At 41.5% G+C, this 17,292-nt stretch overlaps 1 protein-coding gene across 1 annotated transcript; it reads right to left on the reverse strand.

Moving 5' to 3' along the window:
- Window positions 1-4,186: 4,186 nt before the first annotated feature.
- On the reverse strand, window positions 4,187-6,192 carry LOC111582826 (trace amine-associated receptor 13c-like). Its single transcript, XM_023291679.3, has 2 exons — window positions 6,014-6,192; window positions 4,187-5,847 (listed from the first exon to the last, which is right to left on the reverse strand). Exons 1-2 carry the CDS (start codon window positions 6,184-6,186, stop codon window positions 5,037-5,039), a joined length of 984 nt encoding a protein of 327 aa, XP_023147447.2. The 5' UTR covers window positions 6,187-6,192; the 3' UTR covers window positions 4,187-5,036.
- Window positions 6,193-17,292: the final 11,100 nt, after the last annotated feature.

Genomic DNA, 17,292 nt, shown 5'->3' on the forward strand with positions numbered 1-17,292 from the left:
ATCTGTGGATCCAGACTATAAGCTGCATCACTGCCAGAATCTAATCAAGGGGTCCTTGTGTCATTTCTGACCTAACAGGGACAGAGCACATGAGCCCCTCTAATCGAGGGGCAGAGGTGTGTGTCTGATGGTGAACAACAGCTGGTGTGATAGCAGGAATACTGTCCGTCTCTCTCACTTCCATTCACCAAACTTGGAGCTTCTTCCAATAAAATGCCTCCCGTTCTACCTCCCCCGCGAGTTCACCTCGGTCATCTTTAGTGCCATTTGTATTCCACTTCAAGCGTTCACGGATGCTGCTTGCTCTAACCAGCATGAAGCTCTTCCTAACCACCAGGCTAACTACCATGATGCAGCACTTATTGTGGCTGGGACTTTAACAGTGCAAACCTGAAGAAGGTACGGCCGGACGTTCACCAGCACATTACATGCACCACCAGAGGGGACAGGACTTTAGACCACTGCTACACACCATTCAGAGAGAGGTATAAAGCCAAGTCTCGCTCTCTGTTTCGTACGTCGGACCATGCTGCTGTCCTCACACCAAAATATAAATTGTGGCGATAGCCAAAATATATCAGGTGAAAATGTTTGGAGAAGTATGTATGATTCTGTCCAGTCACCTGACCTCCACACCACATCAGCGTTCCGGCCAGTGATGTGGCTTTTTTTTCCGCACTCTTGGTGAGCCAACCCCCGCTACTTCTTGATATTTGGCCGCCTCCAGAGGGGTATGGGAGTGGAGTGGTATGCCAGTCTTCGACTGAATCCTCTGCGTGTCGGCCAACCAGGCAAATCGAAAAGTATTCCGTGATACTCAGCCACCTGTTGCATCAGAATTTGGAGTTCCATCGAAGGACAGAAGTCTTCAGCACGGGCATCCCCAGAACGAACATGAGTCGACAACAACCAACTGCAAAGTGATTCCCATGCAGGTGAACATTGACACCACTCTCGGCTAAGATCTGAATATTTTCTATGCTTGTTTCAACGTGAACAGCGTACAAGCGGAAAAACTTCATCACCTCCTCCCTACCTGACAGCCTGGAGCCCCTGCAATTTGCTTATTACCCCAACAGATCCACAAATGATGCCATTGCTTACCTGCTCCACACTGCCCTCACCCACCTGGACACCAGGAAGGGAAACTATGTTAGCATACTCTTTGTGGAGAACTCATCGGCATTCACTGCCATAGTCTACACCAGGCTGGTCACCAAGCTGAGAGACCTTGGTCTGGACCACTTCCTATATAGATGAGTCCTCAGCTTCCTGTCCAGGAGACCACAGGTGGTCCGAGTAGGCAGCCACATCTCATCCGCCCTCACCCTCAACACTGGAGCCCCCCTAAGGCTTTGTGCTCAGCACCCTGCTGTACTTCCTGTACACCCACGATTGCAAGGCTGCATGGGAGACCAACATCATGTTGAAGTTTGCTGACAGCACGGCTGTGGTGGGGCTGATATCCAACAACGATGAGAGGTCTTAAATGACCGACATTAGTCATTTGGAGGACTGGTGCCACCTGAACAACCTTCAGCTGAATGTCAGCAAAACAAATGAACTGATTTTGTACTTCAGCATGAAGCAACTTCAGATTTTCAACCAAGCTGCACTTGCAGGGGCATCAGCATCATCCGGTCCTGTCATCACCCTCTTGCAGTCTGTTTCAAGGATTCAAGGATATTTATTGTTTGTCATTGCATTTCTGCAATGAAACTTTGTTGACCCAAAAAAACAAACAACATAGTATAACAGTCAACATCTGTATAAAACAAGCATTTTATATATATATATATATATATATATATATATATATATATATATATATATATATATATATATATATAAAGAAATAAGTATTTTTATATATATATATAAAATACTTGTTTCTATTTACTTGCATATATATATATATATATATATATATATATATACATATACATATATATATATATATATATATATATACATATATATATATATACATATATGTGTGTGTGTGTGTATATATATATATATTTATATATATATGTATTTATGCAAGTAAACAGAAACAAGTATTTTAAAAAGTGTAAAAGTGTGATAGTGCAATGAGGTGCAACATCTGCTTTAAAGTGTCTGATTCAAGTTAAATGCTCAGTATGAAATGGTTATTGCATATCAAAATGATCATTGTCCATCAGTGAGTCTCTGTAGGGGGTAAGAGTTCCAGCTCTGGGTTGTCCATGTTTGTGTGTGGGGGAGAAGGAGGAAGGAGATGTAGTGGTGTAATGGAGGCAACAGTTCTAGGGAAAAAACTGTTCCTCAGCCTGGTAGTCCGTGTTCTGATGGCCCGGTACCTCCTCCCTTACGACAGTGGGACAAACAGGGAGTGTCCTGGGTGGCTGACGTCCATGCAGATGGACCCTGATCTTCTCTGCAGGCTCTTAGTGTACACAGAGTCCAGGTCCGGGAGCTCAGCTCCCATGATCCTCTGGTCCACCTTTACCACCCGGGACAGATCCTGTCTGTCTTTTGCTGTGCAGGAACTGTACTACACTGTGCAGCCCTGGCAGAGGATGCTCTCCATGGTGCTTCTGTAGAAGTTTCTGAGCAGTTGTGGGGCCAGACCAGCCTGCTTCAGCTTCCTCAGGAGGAACATCCTCTGCTGGGCATTTTCCTCCAGTTTGGAGGTGTTTAGTGTCCATGTCAGATCCTTGGTAATGTGCATGCCGAGGAATCTGACTGAGTCCACCCTGTCCACCTCTACTCCTCTCATATGGAGTGGGGACTGTACAATTCTCCTGGTCCTCCTGAAGTCTATGATGACCTCCTTTGTTTTGGTGGTGTTGAGGACCAGGTCGTTGTCTGCACACCACCCTACCAGATGTTGGACCTCCTGCATGTAACAGGTCTCGTTGTTGTCCCTGATAAGGCCTACCACCGTGGTATCATTGACAAACTTTATCAGAGTGTTAGAGGAGTGGGTGGGGACACAGTCCATGGTAAAAAGACGGAGAGTGCCAAGCCAGTCCGTCTGTGCGCGCCGCCATCTTGTCAAACAGCAACAGCACTGCGGTCTATATTTAAATCTGCATACTGTAGTCACTTATATTTTAATCTTCATATTCAGTTGTAAATATTGTGGGACATTTTCTGTACATATTGTTTAATCTATATCTACACAGGCTCTTAGTTTTGTGTGCCTTTGTCTTTTTTGACCATTCCCTCCTGTCTGTGCTGTCACTGTGTCTATAAGCCGGATCAGTTGCACAAAACATTTCATTATGAATTTTACTATGTACAACTGTGTATGTGACAAATACAATTGGATTAGATTTGTGTGACCATGATGCGTTCTGTGCACACACACCAAAAACAGTGCAAGAACTTTTTAATCAAGGATGGATGGGCTGAATAGAAGTGTTGCTCCTTCTCATTGAGCAACCTTCTGCTTGCGTACAAGTCTGAGTTACCTGTTCACAGCATCTGTTATGCTGCAGTTGTGTCAGACATTTTGATAAATGACACTTAAAGATTATTCTGACATAGTTTCCATTCATGTATCTGGTTTAACTCTGAGGGTAGAGTGACGACATGTCAACAAACCAAATGTAAAGTGCGGGACGCTCTGCTGCGTTTTACTGACGCTCTTAGGAAACAATTAGAAAGTCTGAGGATTGAGGACAATTGAAAACTGAAGAAATAATGTTTTCTCCCAAACCTAAATGAAAGTGCAGTTTATTTGAAGAGAAATGTAATTTTGCACTCATTTATCAGAAATTTCTGTGACTGATACATGATTAGATTACAGTTGTTATTGTACATTTTTAAATACATTTAGTTACACTCCACCTGTGGCCACAGGCATCAGTCATTTATTGAAAGAGTTGTATTTGGCTGCTCTGTTTTTGTAACATAACTATAAACACCTTCAAATTCCAGCTAGATGTTGGACACAAACAGCAATCATAACAGTGTGATCAGCCTCCCAGAGGTGATGCACACCCTCAGTATCTTCACTTCATTGTTAGAGAATATTATTGTGTAAGATACACAATGTAAGGACACATGTTTTATTTAAGTGTTTACACCACAAGTACATATTTCCTCTTTATTGCTACAGCAGCAGAAAAAGAAAAAACAGATTCATTTTAGTTCAAAACATGAAACGTTTATTGTTGTGCCAGGATGTCTTTTACATTTTTAATATATAACATAAAAGTCAAATATATAGACTTGTCACATTATGAGACACTTTTCTTGTTATTGCAATACATTGTTGTGGTTTAACTTGAACTGTTTGTTATAATTTATAGCGTAATAAAACGTAGATCAGATGAATTGAAGAATGTGGCTCATTACTAGGATTTAATGAAGTTTTCTTTCATGTTTGGGTTGAGACATGGTGAGATTTTGCTGTTCCTGATCTTGATGGATGATGTTAAGTTAAATCATGTATCAGTGCATCCTTCTATGATCCTCCAGCTGATCAGTGAGAAATGATGTTACTAAGACTCATTGTTCCTTCTTTACAGCTCTATGCTTTTTAAAATCCTTCTTTGTATTCACGCACTTATCACAATATCGTCCACCATGATCATTAACAGCAGAATGTCACCGTGTCTCAACACAAATATGACATGGAACTTTGTCAAATAGTGTACATGAGCTAAGTGGTTCAATTTTCCCAGCATACTTATCCATCATGTTTAAAAACAGCAGAAAATCACCGTGTCTCAGCCCAAGCATGAAGTATAACTTAATCAAACTGTGCACATGAGCCCTGTTCCTCTATTCATCTCTTCTCTGCACACTGTTTCCTCAGTTAACCATGAGTTTCAGGTTGTAACTAGATAAATAACATATTGACATAACAAAGAAGATTTCCTGTTGAGTTTGTAGGACATATAACATTAAATTCTAACTTGATGAACACATTATGATGTGATACAGATCCATTTTTCTTTTTCTGATGTGGCAGAAATACACAGTTGTTTTTTATTCACTTGTCACCACACAGAGTGCATTTTTCTGTTCATGGTAAAGTGTCTCTACAGCATCTTGGCCTCACGGGAGGCAGGCTGCAGTATCTGAAGTGTAACAATGAGCTTGACTGATTTTCTGAACCAGGGGTACAAGAAAGTGTAGATGATGGGGTTCAGACAGGAGTTAAAGTAGAACAGACATATCACAAAGACAATAGATGTACTATTGAGAAGGGTTTCTTGGCCTGTGATGGCAACACAGTAATATGGGCACATACATATTATAAACACAACTACAACAACACCAAGAGTCCTGGCTGCTTTCAGTTCAGATTTCTGAACAGTTGCTGTAACTGAGTGCTTGGTTGGTACAAGCTGAGAATGCATGGCATGAGCCTGAGACACAGCCACCACAAACACTCTCACATACAGAACTATGATGATTGTAATAGGAACAATGAAGGAAAAAATAACATCTGCAAGTCCAGTAATGTAGTCACCGACAAAGACACACTCTCCAACACAGGACTTGTACCTGCCTGGCTGCTTCAGGGCGTCCTTCAGAGCCAGAGCTTGAAAGATTGCAGAACTGATCCAGCACAGACACACACAGATTTGAACTCTTTGTTGTGTGATTTGAATAGAGTAATGCAGAGGGTAACAAACGGCCACGTAGCGGTCAATCGATATCATCACCATGGTTCCTATTGAGGCTGAGGTGATGATGTAATCGAGATACTGATACAGAGTGCACATGAAGTCACCGAGGAACCAGCAGCCGTCTATAAGCCCAATTTGAAAGAACATGAGGAGACCCACGAAGACATCAGAAACAGCCAGTGAGAGGAGGAGGAGGTTGGTGGGAGTGTGGAGCTTCCTGTGGAGGGAGAACAGCAAAAGATTCATCATTATTTATCAGGAAATGATCAGTCAGATAGAAGCAAACAGAGCACAACATTGTCTCTTCAAAAACATTTTCTTTGCATGAATTATTCATTTCTACACATCAGTTACTGGCATAAGTAGAATAAATGTTTTTCTACCTGAAGTGTGAGATGGAGATGATGACCAGGAGGTTGAGAATCACAGTGAGCAGAGAGATGCAGGACAGCAGGATGTGAACCAGCATTGCTTCAAAGTGAGAACGCTTCATCCTCCTGCAGGAGGAGTTGAAGAGCTGTGGAAAGCAGAGTTCAGGTTCCTCCATCCCTGACATGAAGAGAAGCTGCTGAGATGTGGTGGTGGTTTGGTCATACAACATATTTATAACTTCTGTTTCTTCCTCCGCGCCTATGATACTGTTTTTTTCCTCCCTGTGGAGAATTCTGTTAATGTCCATGTCTTTCATCATACCATAACATTTGCCTTTCCTTCTCCTTACGTTTACAAATCAATGATTTCATTTGGAAAGCTCAAGAACAAATTTGTCAGTGACTTGCCAGTCAACAGGGTCACTAAGAACTAGGGCCAGACTGACCAATTTATTGGCCGCCCGATTGAATGGGCTGATTATAGCTCTTTTCTAAATAATCATCATCATCTGGTGTTTTGCCGATTAAACGCCGATATACTCTTTATTTCTCATAAAACAGTAAATGCTGTTAAGTGTCGGAGTTGTGCAAAATGATGTCCTTGCGCTGTTTGTCCATTACGTGGACAGGGTTTGTAACTCTGTCAAAGATGACATATTTTACACCTGAGAAAAGGTGTCCATGGTTTTTATTTTGGTTCATATGAGTCCTGACTTCATGGCAAAGAAAGTAATGTAGTAGAGAAAATGTGATTTAATGTTGAAGGGCATCAGAGGGCTGCAGAAATAATGTTTTACAGTAACTTCACCTGTACTATAACCTGCCTCTAATCTGCAGCAACAAATAGTACAAGACCAGATGTATTTCATAACTCATTAATCGATTGACTCTTTTTGAAAGTTATATAATTTCCCAGAGGTTTAATGCTTTGTTGCATGTTTTTGTACTTGAAAATTCCTTTCTGTTGTAAAGTTAAACTAATACTACAGGACAAAGTGTTGTAAAACAGAAAATGTTCTTCCTGTAATTCATATCTTTGTTGTTGTAACGTTGAGGGACCAAAAAAGAAGTTATTTTATTCATTAGATATTTTTAAAATAAATCGGCTGATTAATTGGTTATCAGATTTTTTTTCTGCCAAATATCAGAAAATCACCTATAAAATCACCTCCTTGTGCGTTGATTTTCTGCTCCCAGTGCTCCTGCAGCACTTGCAATGCTCCATCATCATGATAGGAGCAGAATCTTCTCACCTGTCAACATGACAACCCTTCAACTTGAATTTTATTTGGAGGAAAAGCTGGAATCCACATTTAAGACACGTCTGGCAGGATGGGCGGCTGGAGAGCAACAGTTGTTTTAGGCAACGTACCCGGTTGTCATTATTGCTCTGTGTCAAAACACCCACGTGTCATCGTCCCACAGTTGTGTTTTTTCCCGTGAATGTTTTCCATCAGATGCCTCAGAGTGTTACAATTGAACTGCCTTGACATTCCAACCACAGAACAACCACACATCTGAAGCATCCAGCTCTGGGACCAGGGACACTCGGAGAAAGGACACAGGGAGAAACAGAGTGAATGTAATGCAATAATGGTATATATATAGTAAATACATAGGTAGTTAGAGAAGGGCTCAGTGCATCAAGAGAGGTCCTCCAGCAGTCTAGGCCTATAGCAGCAGAACTAGGGAAAAACTAAAGGGACGTCAAGAGGGGAAGTCAGTTGTGCAAATGAAAACACCAGCTCACCCCGTCAGGGTCCCCTAATCAGTCCTAACTATAAGCTTTGTCAAAAAGGAAGGTTTTAAGCCTGGTCTTAAAAGTAGAGAGGGTGTCCACCTCCAGAACCCAAACTGGGAGCTGGTTCCACAGGAGAGGCGCCTGATAACTGAAGGCTCTGCCTCCCATTCTACTTTTAGAGCTTCTAGGAACAACAAGTAAGCCTGCAGTCTGAGAGCGAAGAGTTCTGCTAGGATAATATGGTACTATCAGGTCTTTGAGATATGATGGAGATTGGTTGTTGTTAAGAGCTTTATATGTTCAGAAGGAAGGGATTTTGAATTTCTAGTTCTAGATTTAACAGGAATCCAATGAAGAGAAACGCAGTATAGGGAAAATATGATCTCTCTTGCTAACTCCTGTCAGTACTCTGGCTGCAGCATTGTGGATCAGCTGTAGATGTTTCAGAAGCTTTTGGGACACACCTGATAATAAGGAATTAACAGTAGTCAAGCCTAGAGAGTAACAAATGCATGGACTAGTTTTTCTGCATCACTCAGAGAAAGGGATGTTCCTGATTTTCACATTATTTCTCAGGTGGGAAAAAGGAAGTCCTACAGATTTGTTTTATGTGTGAGTTAAAGGACATGTCCTGGTCAAAGATAACACCGAGGTTCCTCACAGTAGTACTGGAGGCCAATGTAATGCCATCCAGATAGCTATATGCTTTTGAAAGCAATTCTCTAAGATGTTTGGGGCCAAATACAATGACTTCAGTCTTGTCTGAATTTGTAGAAGTAAGAAATTGTAGGTCATCCAGGTCTTTATAGTCCTTAAGACAATCTTGCAGTCTAGCTAGCTGATTAGTTTCATTTGGGCTTTCATAGATGATACAATTGAGTGTTCGTCAGCATACAATGGAAATAAATGACAGTTGCTTCTCTAATAATATTGCTAAGGGAGAGCATGTATTATATGTGAACAGTATTGGTCCTAAGTCAGAACCCGAGGAGGAACTCCGTGGAATAACCCCAGTATGCTCAGAAGAGTCATTGATTGACCGATGCACTCAAACTGGGAACTGTCTGATGAGAGTAGGGATTTAAACCAGTCCAGTGCTGTCCCTTTAATGCCAATACAATGTTCTAGTCGCTGTAATAAAAAGTTTGTGGTCGATTGTATCGAATGCTGCACTAAGGTCCAATAAAATAAGTATAGAGACCAGTCCATTATCTGATGCTATGAGAAGGTCATTAGTAACTTTCACCAGAGCTGTTTCTGTGCTATGATGCACTCTGAAAGCCTGACTGAAACTCTTCAAACAAGCTATTCCTTTGTAAATGTTCACATAATTGATTAGCAACTGTTCTTTCCAGAATTTTGGAGAGAAATGGGAGGTTGGAAATTGGTCTGTAGTTGGCTAAAACATCTGGATCTAGAGTGGGCTTTTTAAGTAAAGGTTTGATTCCATGCAACCTTAAAAGCCTGTGGTACATAGCCTGTTACTAGAGAGAGAATTAATCAGATCTAACATTGAGGAATTAATTAAAGGTTAAAGGCCTCCTTGAACAGTCTAGTTGGGATAGGATCTAAAAGACATGTCGATGGTTTGGATGTAGAAACTATTGAAATTAGTTCAGAGAGATGTATAGGAGTGAAAAATTCTAAATATCCATCAGGTCTTACAGCCAATTCTATAGTATCTGTACTCGATGATACATCTGTGACATTTGCAGGAAGGGCCAGATTAATTTTTTCTCTAATCGTAATAATTTTATTTGTAAAGAAGCTCATGAAATTGTTACTGCTCAAAGCTAAAGGAATACAAGGTTCAACAGAGCTCTGACTCTTTGACAGCCTGGCTACAGTGCTGAAGAGAAACCTGGGGTTGTTCTTGTTTTCCTCTATTAAAGATGAATAATATGTTGTCCTGGCATTACCAAGAGCTTTTTTTTTATAAATTACTAAACTATTTTTCCAAGCTACATAAACTTCCTCTAAATTAGTGGAATACCACTTCCTTTCCAGCTTTCGGGACGCCTGCTTTAAAGTCCACAGCTGGGAATTATACCAAGGAGCAGGTCCTCTCTGAGATAGAACTTTCTTTTTTACAGGTGCTACACTGTCAAGTGTTGTACGCAGTGAGGCTGCAGCATTATTAACAATATAATCCACTTCTGTGGGGGTAAAACTATAATATTTCCCTTCCATTATATCAGTAAGTGGTGCTGAACTAAATAGAGAGGGTATTATTTTCTTAAATTTAGTCACCGAATTGTCAGACAGACATCTACTGTAGTGATATTTATTCTTAACTCCTATACAATCTATTGTTGTAAATTGAAATGTTACCATAAAATGGTCAGAAAGAAGAGGGTTCCGGGGAAATACTGTTAACTGTTTGATTTCTATGCCATAAGTCAGAACAAGGTCAAGGGTGTGATTAAAACTATGAGTTGGTTTATTTACATGTTGAGAAAACCCAATTGAGTCTAATATTGAATTAAAAGCAGTCGTAAGGCTGTCACTGTCCACGTCAACATGAATGTTGAAGTCACCCACAATAATGACTTTATCTGAGCTGAGCACTAAATCAGATAAAAAGTCTGAGAATTGAGATAAAAACTCAGAGTAAGGAGCAGGAGGACGATATACAACAACAAATAAAACTGGTTTCTGGGCTTTTAAATCTGGATGAGAGAGACTGAGAGTACGATTTTCAAATGAACTGTAACTAGGTTTAGGTCTCTGGTTCATTTTTAAGCTAGAGAGGTAGATTGCTGCCACTCCTCCTCCTCAGCCTGTGATTGGAGGAACATGACAGTTAGTATGACTCAGAGGAGTTGGTTCATTTAGACTAACATATTCTTCCTGCTGCAACCAGGTTTCAGTCAAACAGAACAAATCAATCTGGTTATCAGGTATCAAACCATGTACTAACAGAGATTTAGACGAGAGAGATCTAATATTTAACAGACCACATTTAATTGTCCTGTTTCTTCGCTCAGTTGAAATAGTGGTATTAATTTTAATTAGATTTTTATGGTTGCTATGTCTTTTGTTTATTTTTGAATTGTTTAATTTATTGAATTTTGTTAGTCGGGGGACAGACACAGTCTCACTAAAGCTAACTGAATTCCTGGAGGGTGACAGCTGAGAGGAAACTGCAGAGAGGTGTGGAAGACTACAACTCTGCATCCTGGTCTGAACTCTGGGTTGTCATGCTTTAGGAGTTCTAATAAAATCAGCCATATTTCTAGAAATGAGAGCTGCTCCAGCCGAAGTGGGATGGATGCCGTCTCTCCTAATCAGACCAGGTTTTCCCCAGAAAGAGCTCCAATTGTCTATAAAGCCAACGTCGTTTGCATTACACCACGTAGACACCCAGCGGCTAAACATATCATCGCTGGTCAGATCCGGCAGGGGTCCAGAGAAAACTACGGAGTCCGACATGGTTTTGGCAAAGTTACACACTGATACCACACTAATTTTGGTGACCTCCGATTGGCGTAACCGGGTGTCATTACCGCCGACATGAATAACAATCTTACTGTATTTACGATTATCTTTAGCCAGCAGTTTCAAATTTGCTTCTATGTCGCCCGCTCTGGCCCCTGGGAGGCATTTTACTATGGGCGCTGGTGTCGCTAGCTTCACGTTTCTGACTATGGAGCTGCCAATGATCAGAGTTGGTTTCTCAGCGGGTGTGTCGTTGAGTGGGGAAAAACGATTAGAAACGTGAAGCGGTTTGTGGTGTGCCGGGACAGCGGGCTTGAGCTTAGGACTACGTTTCCTACGAACTGTCACCCATCTACCCTGACTTCCCAGCTGCTCGGGAGCTGCTAGGGGACGGCTAGCAGAAGCTACACTAGCAGCTATGCTATTGCGGTCCGCACCGGCTAAGGGGGCTTGGCTAACAGCTAGCGGGGTGTTTTCCATGGTGCAGAGCCACGCTTCCAATTCAGAGAGCCTCGCCTCCAAAGCTACAAAGAGACTGCATTTATTACAGGTATCGTTATCACTAAAGGAGGCAGAGGAGTAACTAAACATGTGACACACTGAGCAGGAAAGAGAAGGAGAGGAAGAGGGAGAAGCCATGCTAACTGCTAAGTGCTAGGCTAGCGGACAGAGATAACAGATGAACTTAGAATTAAGTACCGAGAAGGTGCTTGAAGAAAACGAGTATATGTTACGATTCAAATATTACCGCTACACACAGATTTAATGAATATCAAATTAGATGGAGTGGATGAGCTACAACAGTCACAGAACACAACACAGCGCTACAACAGGAAGTGACGCAATACGCTCACTGTAACGTCAGACGTCAGCAGGAAGAGTCTCTCTGCGCCTACCAGTAGTCTGAAATATGCAAGTAACAAACATCCTGTTGATGGTAACACAGTGTCACGCAGCATCCTGACTCAGACAGTTACTGTTCACACATGTTGTGCATGCGTGACGTGTTCTGTGCACACTAGATTACTTCATGCAATAAACACACCATGGATTCTGTAGGTTACAGGATAGGCTTTTAGCATTCCACAGTCTGCGAACCTGAGTGATTTGGAGGTCAACTCTAGGACTGCAGTGTCCAGGTGGACTGGTTGATTGATCGTTCAGAATGCTCTCATTCAAATTCTCATCAGTCTAAGAATTTCTGGTGTCACACTCCATCAACAGCCTTCCAGGTTTAATCCATTATTTTGTGATGGCGGGAAGAACAAACTACCCGTGGACACCCTCATGTTTTCCCAACTTTGAACTGGTCCAGCATGTAGCTACTCCAGTCTGACATAACGAAGGCCACGCTTCATACGGATTTCTTTCGACTTTTATTCCCTGCAGTCTGCCGACACCGTGAAAACTAGGACAATAAAAATTATACAAACATGTCAAAAATATAATGGACCCACCTCTATGGACTTCAAGGACCTGGAATTCTGAAAATATTCACAGTTTGAAAGTAGAACTCTGATCATCAATAAAGTTACTGTAGATACAGAACCAACTGATTGTGAGGAGGTTAGGAAGGAGGAATGATTGATTATAATGACCCAAACCCCTTCTTTTTTTTTTGTTTACCAATTTCAAACAGATGATTTGCTGAATCGGTCTTCACCGTTTTAGTTTCACAATGTTTAATTAAGTGGAAAACAATCATCACAAGCTGTCATAGCTTCCAAAGATGGCACTTTAAAAGGCCTAGAGGATAAATCTTTCCATCTTTAAGTTTCTTTGACCTATTTACATCTACACACATAAAGATTTATGTCTGTGGTCAACCGAAGAACATGTCGGTGGACTAGAATCCTACCGGCTCTTCAGCCAATCAGTTGGTTGCAGGAAACAGCATCTGTACTGTAGATGAACTGAATGAGACACAGTTGCTTCCTGCTACCTTTGTTAGCCTAAAAGGATTCTCAACTGACATAAACAGCTGGTATTGACAGCACAATAAAAATTGTAACCTTGTTTTTTTCTACTGATATGAAGAGAACAGAGTCAGAACAGAGCAGCTGCTGCACATGTTCATGTGATTTCTAAAATATATCAGCTGTTGACCCAGAACCAGTACTATTGAGCAACAAAACACAGACCAGTCAGCTGCTGTTTCTAGATGACCTACAGTACCTTGCAAAAGTATTCACCTCCCTTGGCATTTTTCATGTTTTGTTGTCTCCTTGAACACTATCTACACAGGTTTAAGCTTTAGTATGTACGTTATGTATGTAATTATGCTTTTATATTTTTAGATCTTCTTTCTCCTGTGTGCTCTACGCTTATCTTTTATGTTCTGTATATTCTGAATGTTTAACACGATGCGTAGGCTGCATCAGAAGATACCCTTTTTCCATTGGATTTTGGTCACTTTTGACCCACATTATGCATCAAAGGGTTAATATGCTGCTGGTTTGAATTTCCCTCAGGATCAATAAAGTGCACTACCAGTCAAAAGTTTGACTGGTAGTGTGCCTTCCTACCAACTTTTCTACCTACGATTCTCTCAAGTCCTGTACCGCTGCCTCCAACATTGACCTTGTCACTGTGAACATGGATGAGTACAAGGCTGCCGTATATGGCATCTGCAGAGCGGTCAAAGAGGCCAATGCCATTATGGGAGGAAGCAGGAGTCACAATTGGAGCAACCAACTCCAGAGGACTGAGGCAGGGACTATGAAACATAACCAATTGCAACACGACACCCACGCAGGTGAACATCAACACCACTCTCACCGACGATCTGAACATCTTCTATGCTCGTTTCAACGCGAACAGCATATGAGCTGACACACCCCCTGGCGGAGAGGAGGAGGTGTTCACTGTGACGGAGCACCATGTGAGGAGGATGTTCAGGAGTGTGAACACCAGGAAGGCTGTCGGACTAGATGGGATTGCTGGATCTGTCTTGAAAGCCTTTGCTGACCACCTAGATCCTGTGTTTACTGTTTTCTTGAACCTCTCTCTCTCTCATCATTCCTACCTGCTTTGAACAGTCTGTTGCAGTTCCTGTCCCAACAACAGCCCTGCCCACCTCCCTGAATGACTACCATCCCAATAGCTCTGACATCGGTCGTAACGTAGTGTTCCGAGCAGCTGATCTAAAATTTAATCACCTCCTCCCTACCTGACAGCCTGGAGTCCCTGCAGTTTGCTTATTACCCCAACAGATCCACAAATGATGCCATTGCTTACCTGCTCCACACTGCCCTCACCCACCTGGACACCAGGAAGGGAAACTATGTTAGGATACTCTGTGGAAAACTCATGGGCATTCACTTCTATAGTCTACTCTAGGCTGGTCACCAAGTTGAGAAACCTTGGTCTGGACCCCTTCCTGTACAGACGAGTCCTCAGCTTCCTGTCCAGCAGACCACAGGTGGTCCAAGTGGGCAGCCACACCTCATCCGCCCTCACCCTCAACACTGGAGCCCCCCAATGCTTTGTGCTCAGCACCCTGCTGTACTTCCTGTACACACACGACTGCAAGCCTTTTGCACATGCACACTTTGCACATTTCATACACTACATATGCTCACTCTATACTCACACATCAAAACAGCAATAACACTGCAGTCTATATTTAAATCCGTATACTGTAGTCACTTATATTGTAATCTTTATACTCAGTTGTATATGTTGTTGGACATTTTTTGTACGTATTGTTTAGTCTATCAGTTGCACAAAACATTTCTCTATGCATTGTACTATGTACAGCTGTGTGTGTGACAAGTACAATATGATATGATTTGATCTGATTTTTGTGACCATGACTTGTTCTGTGCACACACACCAAAAACAGTGCAAGAACTTTTTAATCAAGGATGGATGGGCTGAATAGAAGTGTTGCTCCTTCTCATTGAGCAACCTTCTGCTTGCGTACAAGTCTGAGTTACCTGTTCACAGCATCTGTTATGCTGCAGTTGTGTCAGATATTTTGATAAATGACACTTAAAGATTATTCTGACATAGTTTCCATTCATGTATCTGGTTTAACTCTGAGGGTAGAGTGACGACATGTTAACAAACCAAATGTAAAGTGCGAGACGCTCTGCTACGTTTTACTGACGCTCTTAGGAAACAATTAGAAAGTCTGAGGATTGAGGACAATTGAAAACTGAAGAAATAATGTTTTCTCCCAAACCTAAATGAAAGTGCAGTTTATTTGAAGAGAAATGTAATATTGCACTCATTTATCAGAAATTTCTGTGACTGATACATGATTAGATTACAGTTGTTATCGCTGATTTTAATACATTTAGTTACACTCCACCTGTGGCCACAGGCATCAGTCATTTATTGAAAGAATTCTATTTTACTGCTCTGTTTTTGTAACAGGGGGCTGCACAGTGGTGTAGTGGTTAGCACTTTCACCTTGCAGCTAGAAGATCCCTGGTTCGCGTCCCGGCTTTCCCGGGATCTTTCTGCATGGAGTTTGCATGTTCTCCCTGTGCATGCGTGGGTTTTCTCCAGGTACTCCGGCTTCCTCCCACAGTCCAAAAATATGCTGAGGTTAATTGATCATTCTAAATTGCCCGTAGGTGTGAATGTGAGAGTGATTGTTTGTCTCTGTATGTAGCCCTGTGACAGACTGGTGACCTGTCTAGGGTGTCCCCTGCCTTCACCTGAGTCAGCTGGGATAGACTCCACCCCCCCATGACCCTAGTGAGGATTAAGTGGTGTATAGATAATGGATGGATGGATGGATGTTTTTGTAACATAATTATAAACACTAGTGCTGGGTGACATGACGATACGTATCGTGAGAACGATAGAAAAGTGTCTATCGTGCCATTTCTCTTCTGTCGTTTCTATCGTTTCTAACCTAATTTTATCAATTATTGCAGCAAATTTATCATTAAATAGCCTGCGACGATTGTATTAGTGTTTTCTTGTCACTATGCATACTCTAAGTTTATATACGTGAAAATAAAGAAGAATAAAAAAGATTTTTCAAAGAAACTCCGTCTTGTGGTTTTTGCGACATGACGCTGCTTTACGTTCTTTGATTCTCACGCGGGTTTGTGACATGCTTTACGTTGCTTAACTCATGACTGCTGAGCGATGGAAGCGCAACAGGTAGGACCTGCCCGAATAGCAGTTTCTGGGCTCCAGATATTCGGTCCGCTCCTTAACGTCCGGGTGGGGAGGAATTTGACGGATGGACGAAGGAATGACTTGAATATTCGGTTCGGTCCGTGAGGTCAGAGGCGGTGAGCTAACGGAGGAAAGAGCCGAATTTTCGGCTCGGTTCGTAACGCCCGACGGGGGGTGGGGGTGGAGGTAGGAGGGGGCGAATATTCGGATCTCAAAATAAATATCCGCATACCACCATGGGGACCGAATATTCCGATATTCGGATCCAGCCCTGGCAACAGGTTAAAGTTTCATGGAGAAAAGTAAGAAATGAAATTTTTGTCAAACTTTTCAGAGAATAACTGAAAACATACTTTGTTGTGGTATATCGTCATATATATCGTTATCGTGATATAAAATAATCCATATCGTGATATGATTTTTTCCATATCGTCCAGCACTAATAAACACCTTCAAATTCCAGCTAGATGTTGGACACAAACAGCAATCATAACAGTGTGATCAGCCTCCCAGAGGTGATGCACACCCTCAGTATCTTCACTTCATTGTTAGAGAATATTATTGTGTAAGATACACAATGTAAGGACACATGTTTTATTTAAGTGTTTACACCACAAGTACATATTTCCTCTTTATTGCTACAGCAGCAGAAAAAGAAAAAACAGATTCATTTTAGTTCAAAACATGAAACGTTTATTGTTGTGCCAGGATGTCTTTTACATTTTTAATATATAACATAAAAGTCAAATATATAGATTTGTCACATTATGAGACACTTTTCTTGTTATTGCAATACATTGTTGTGGTTTAACTTGAACTGTTTGTTATAATTTATAGCGTAATAAAACGTAGATCAGATGAATTGAAGAATGTGGCTCATTAATAGGATTTAATGAAGTTTTCTTTCATGTTTGGGTTGAGACATGGTGAGATTTTGCTGTTCCTGATCTTGAGGATGATGTTAAGTTAAATC

The sequence above is a fragment of the Amphiprion ocellaris genome, chromosome 11 (assembly GCF_022539595.1).
Source record: "Amphiprion ocellaris isolate individual 3 ecotype Okinawa chromosome 11, ASM2253959v1, whole genome shotgun sequence".
Lineage (NCBI taxonomy): Eukaryota > Metazoa > Chordata > Actinopteri > Pomacentridae > Amphiprion > Amphiprion ocellaris.

Excerpts from the sequence above, each read along its gene's own strand:
- LOC111582826 (XM_023291679.3), bottom strand. The coding sequence starts at position 6,186 with ATGTCAGGGATGGAGGAACCTGAACTCTGCTTTCCACAGCTCTTCAAC. Across the intron at positions 5,848-6,013 it reads ATCTCCATCTCACACTTCAG|GAAGCTCCACACTCCCACCA; the intron begins GTAGAAAAACAT and ends CTCCCTCCACAG.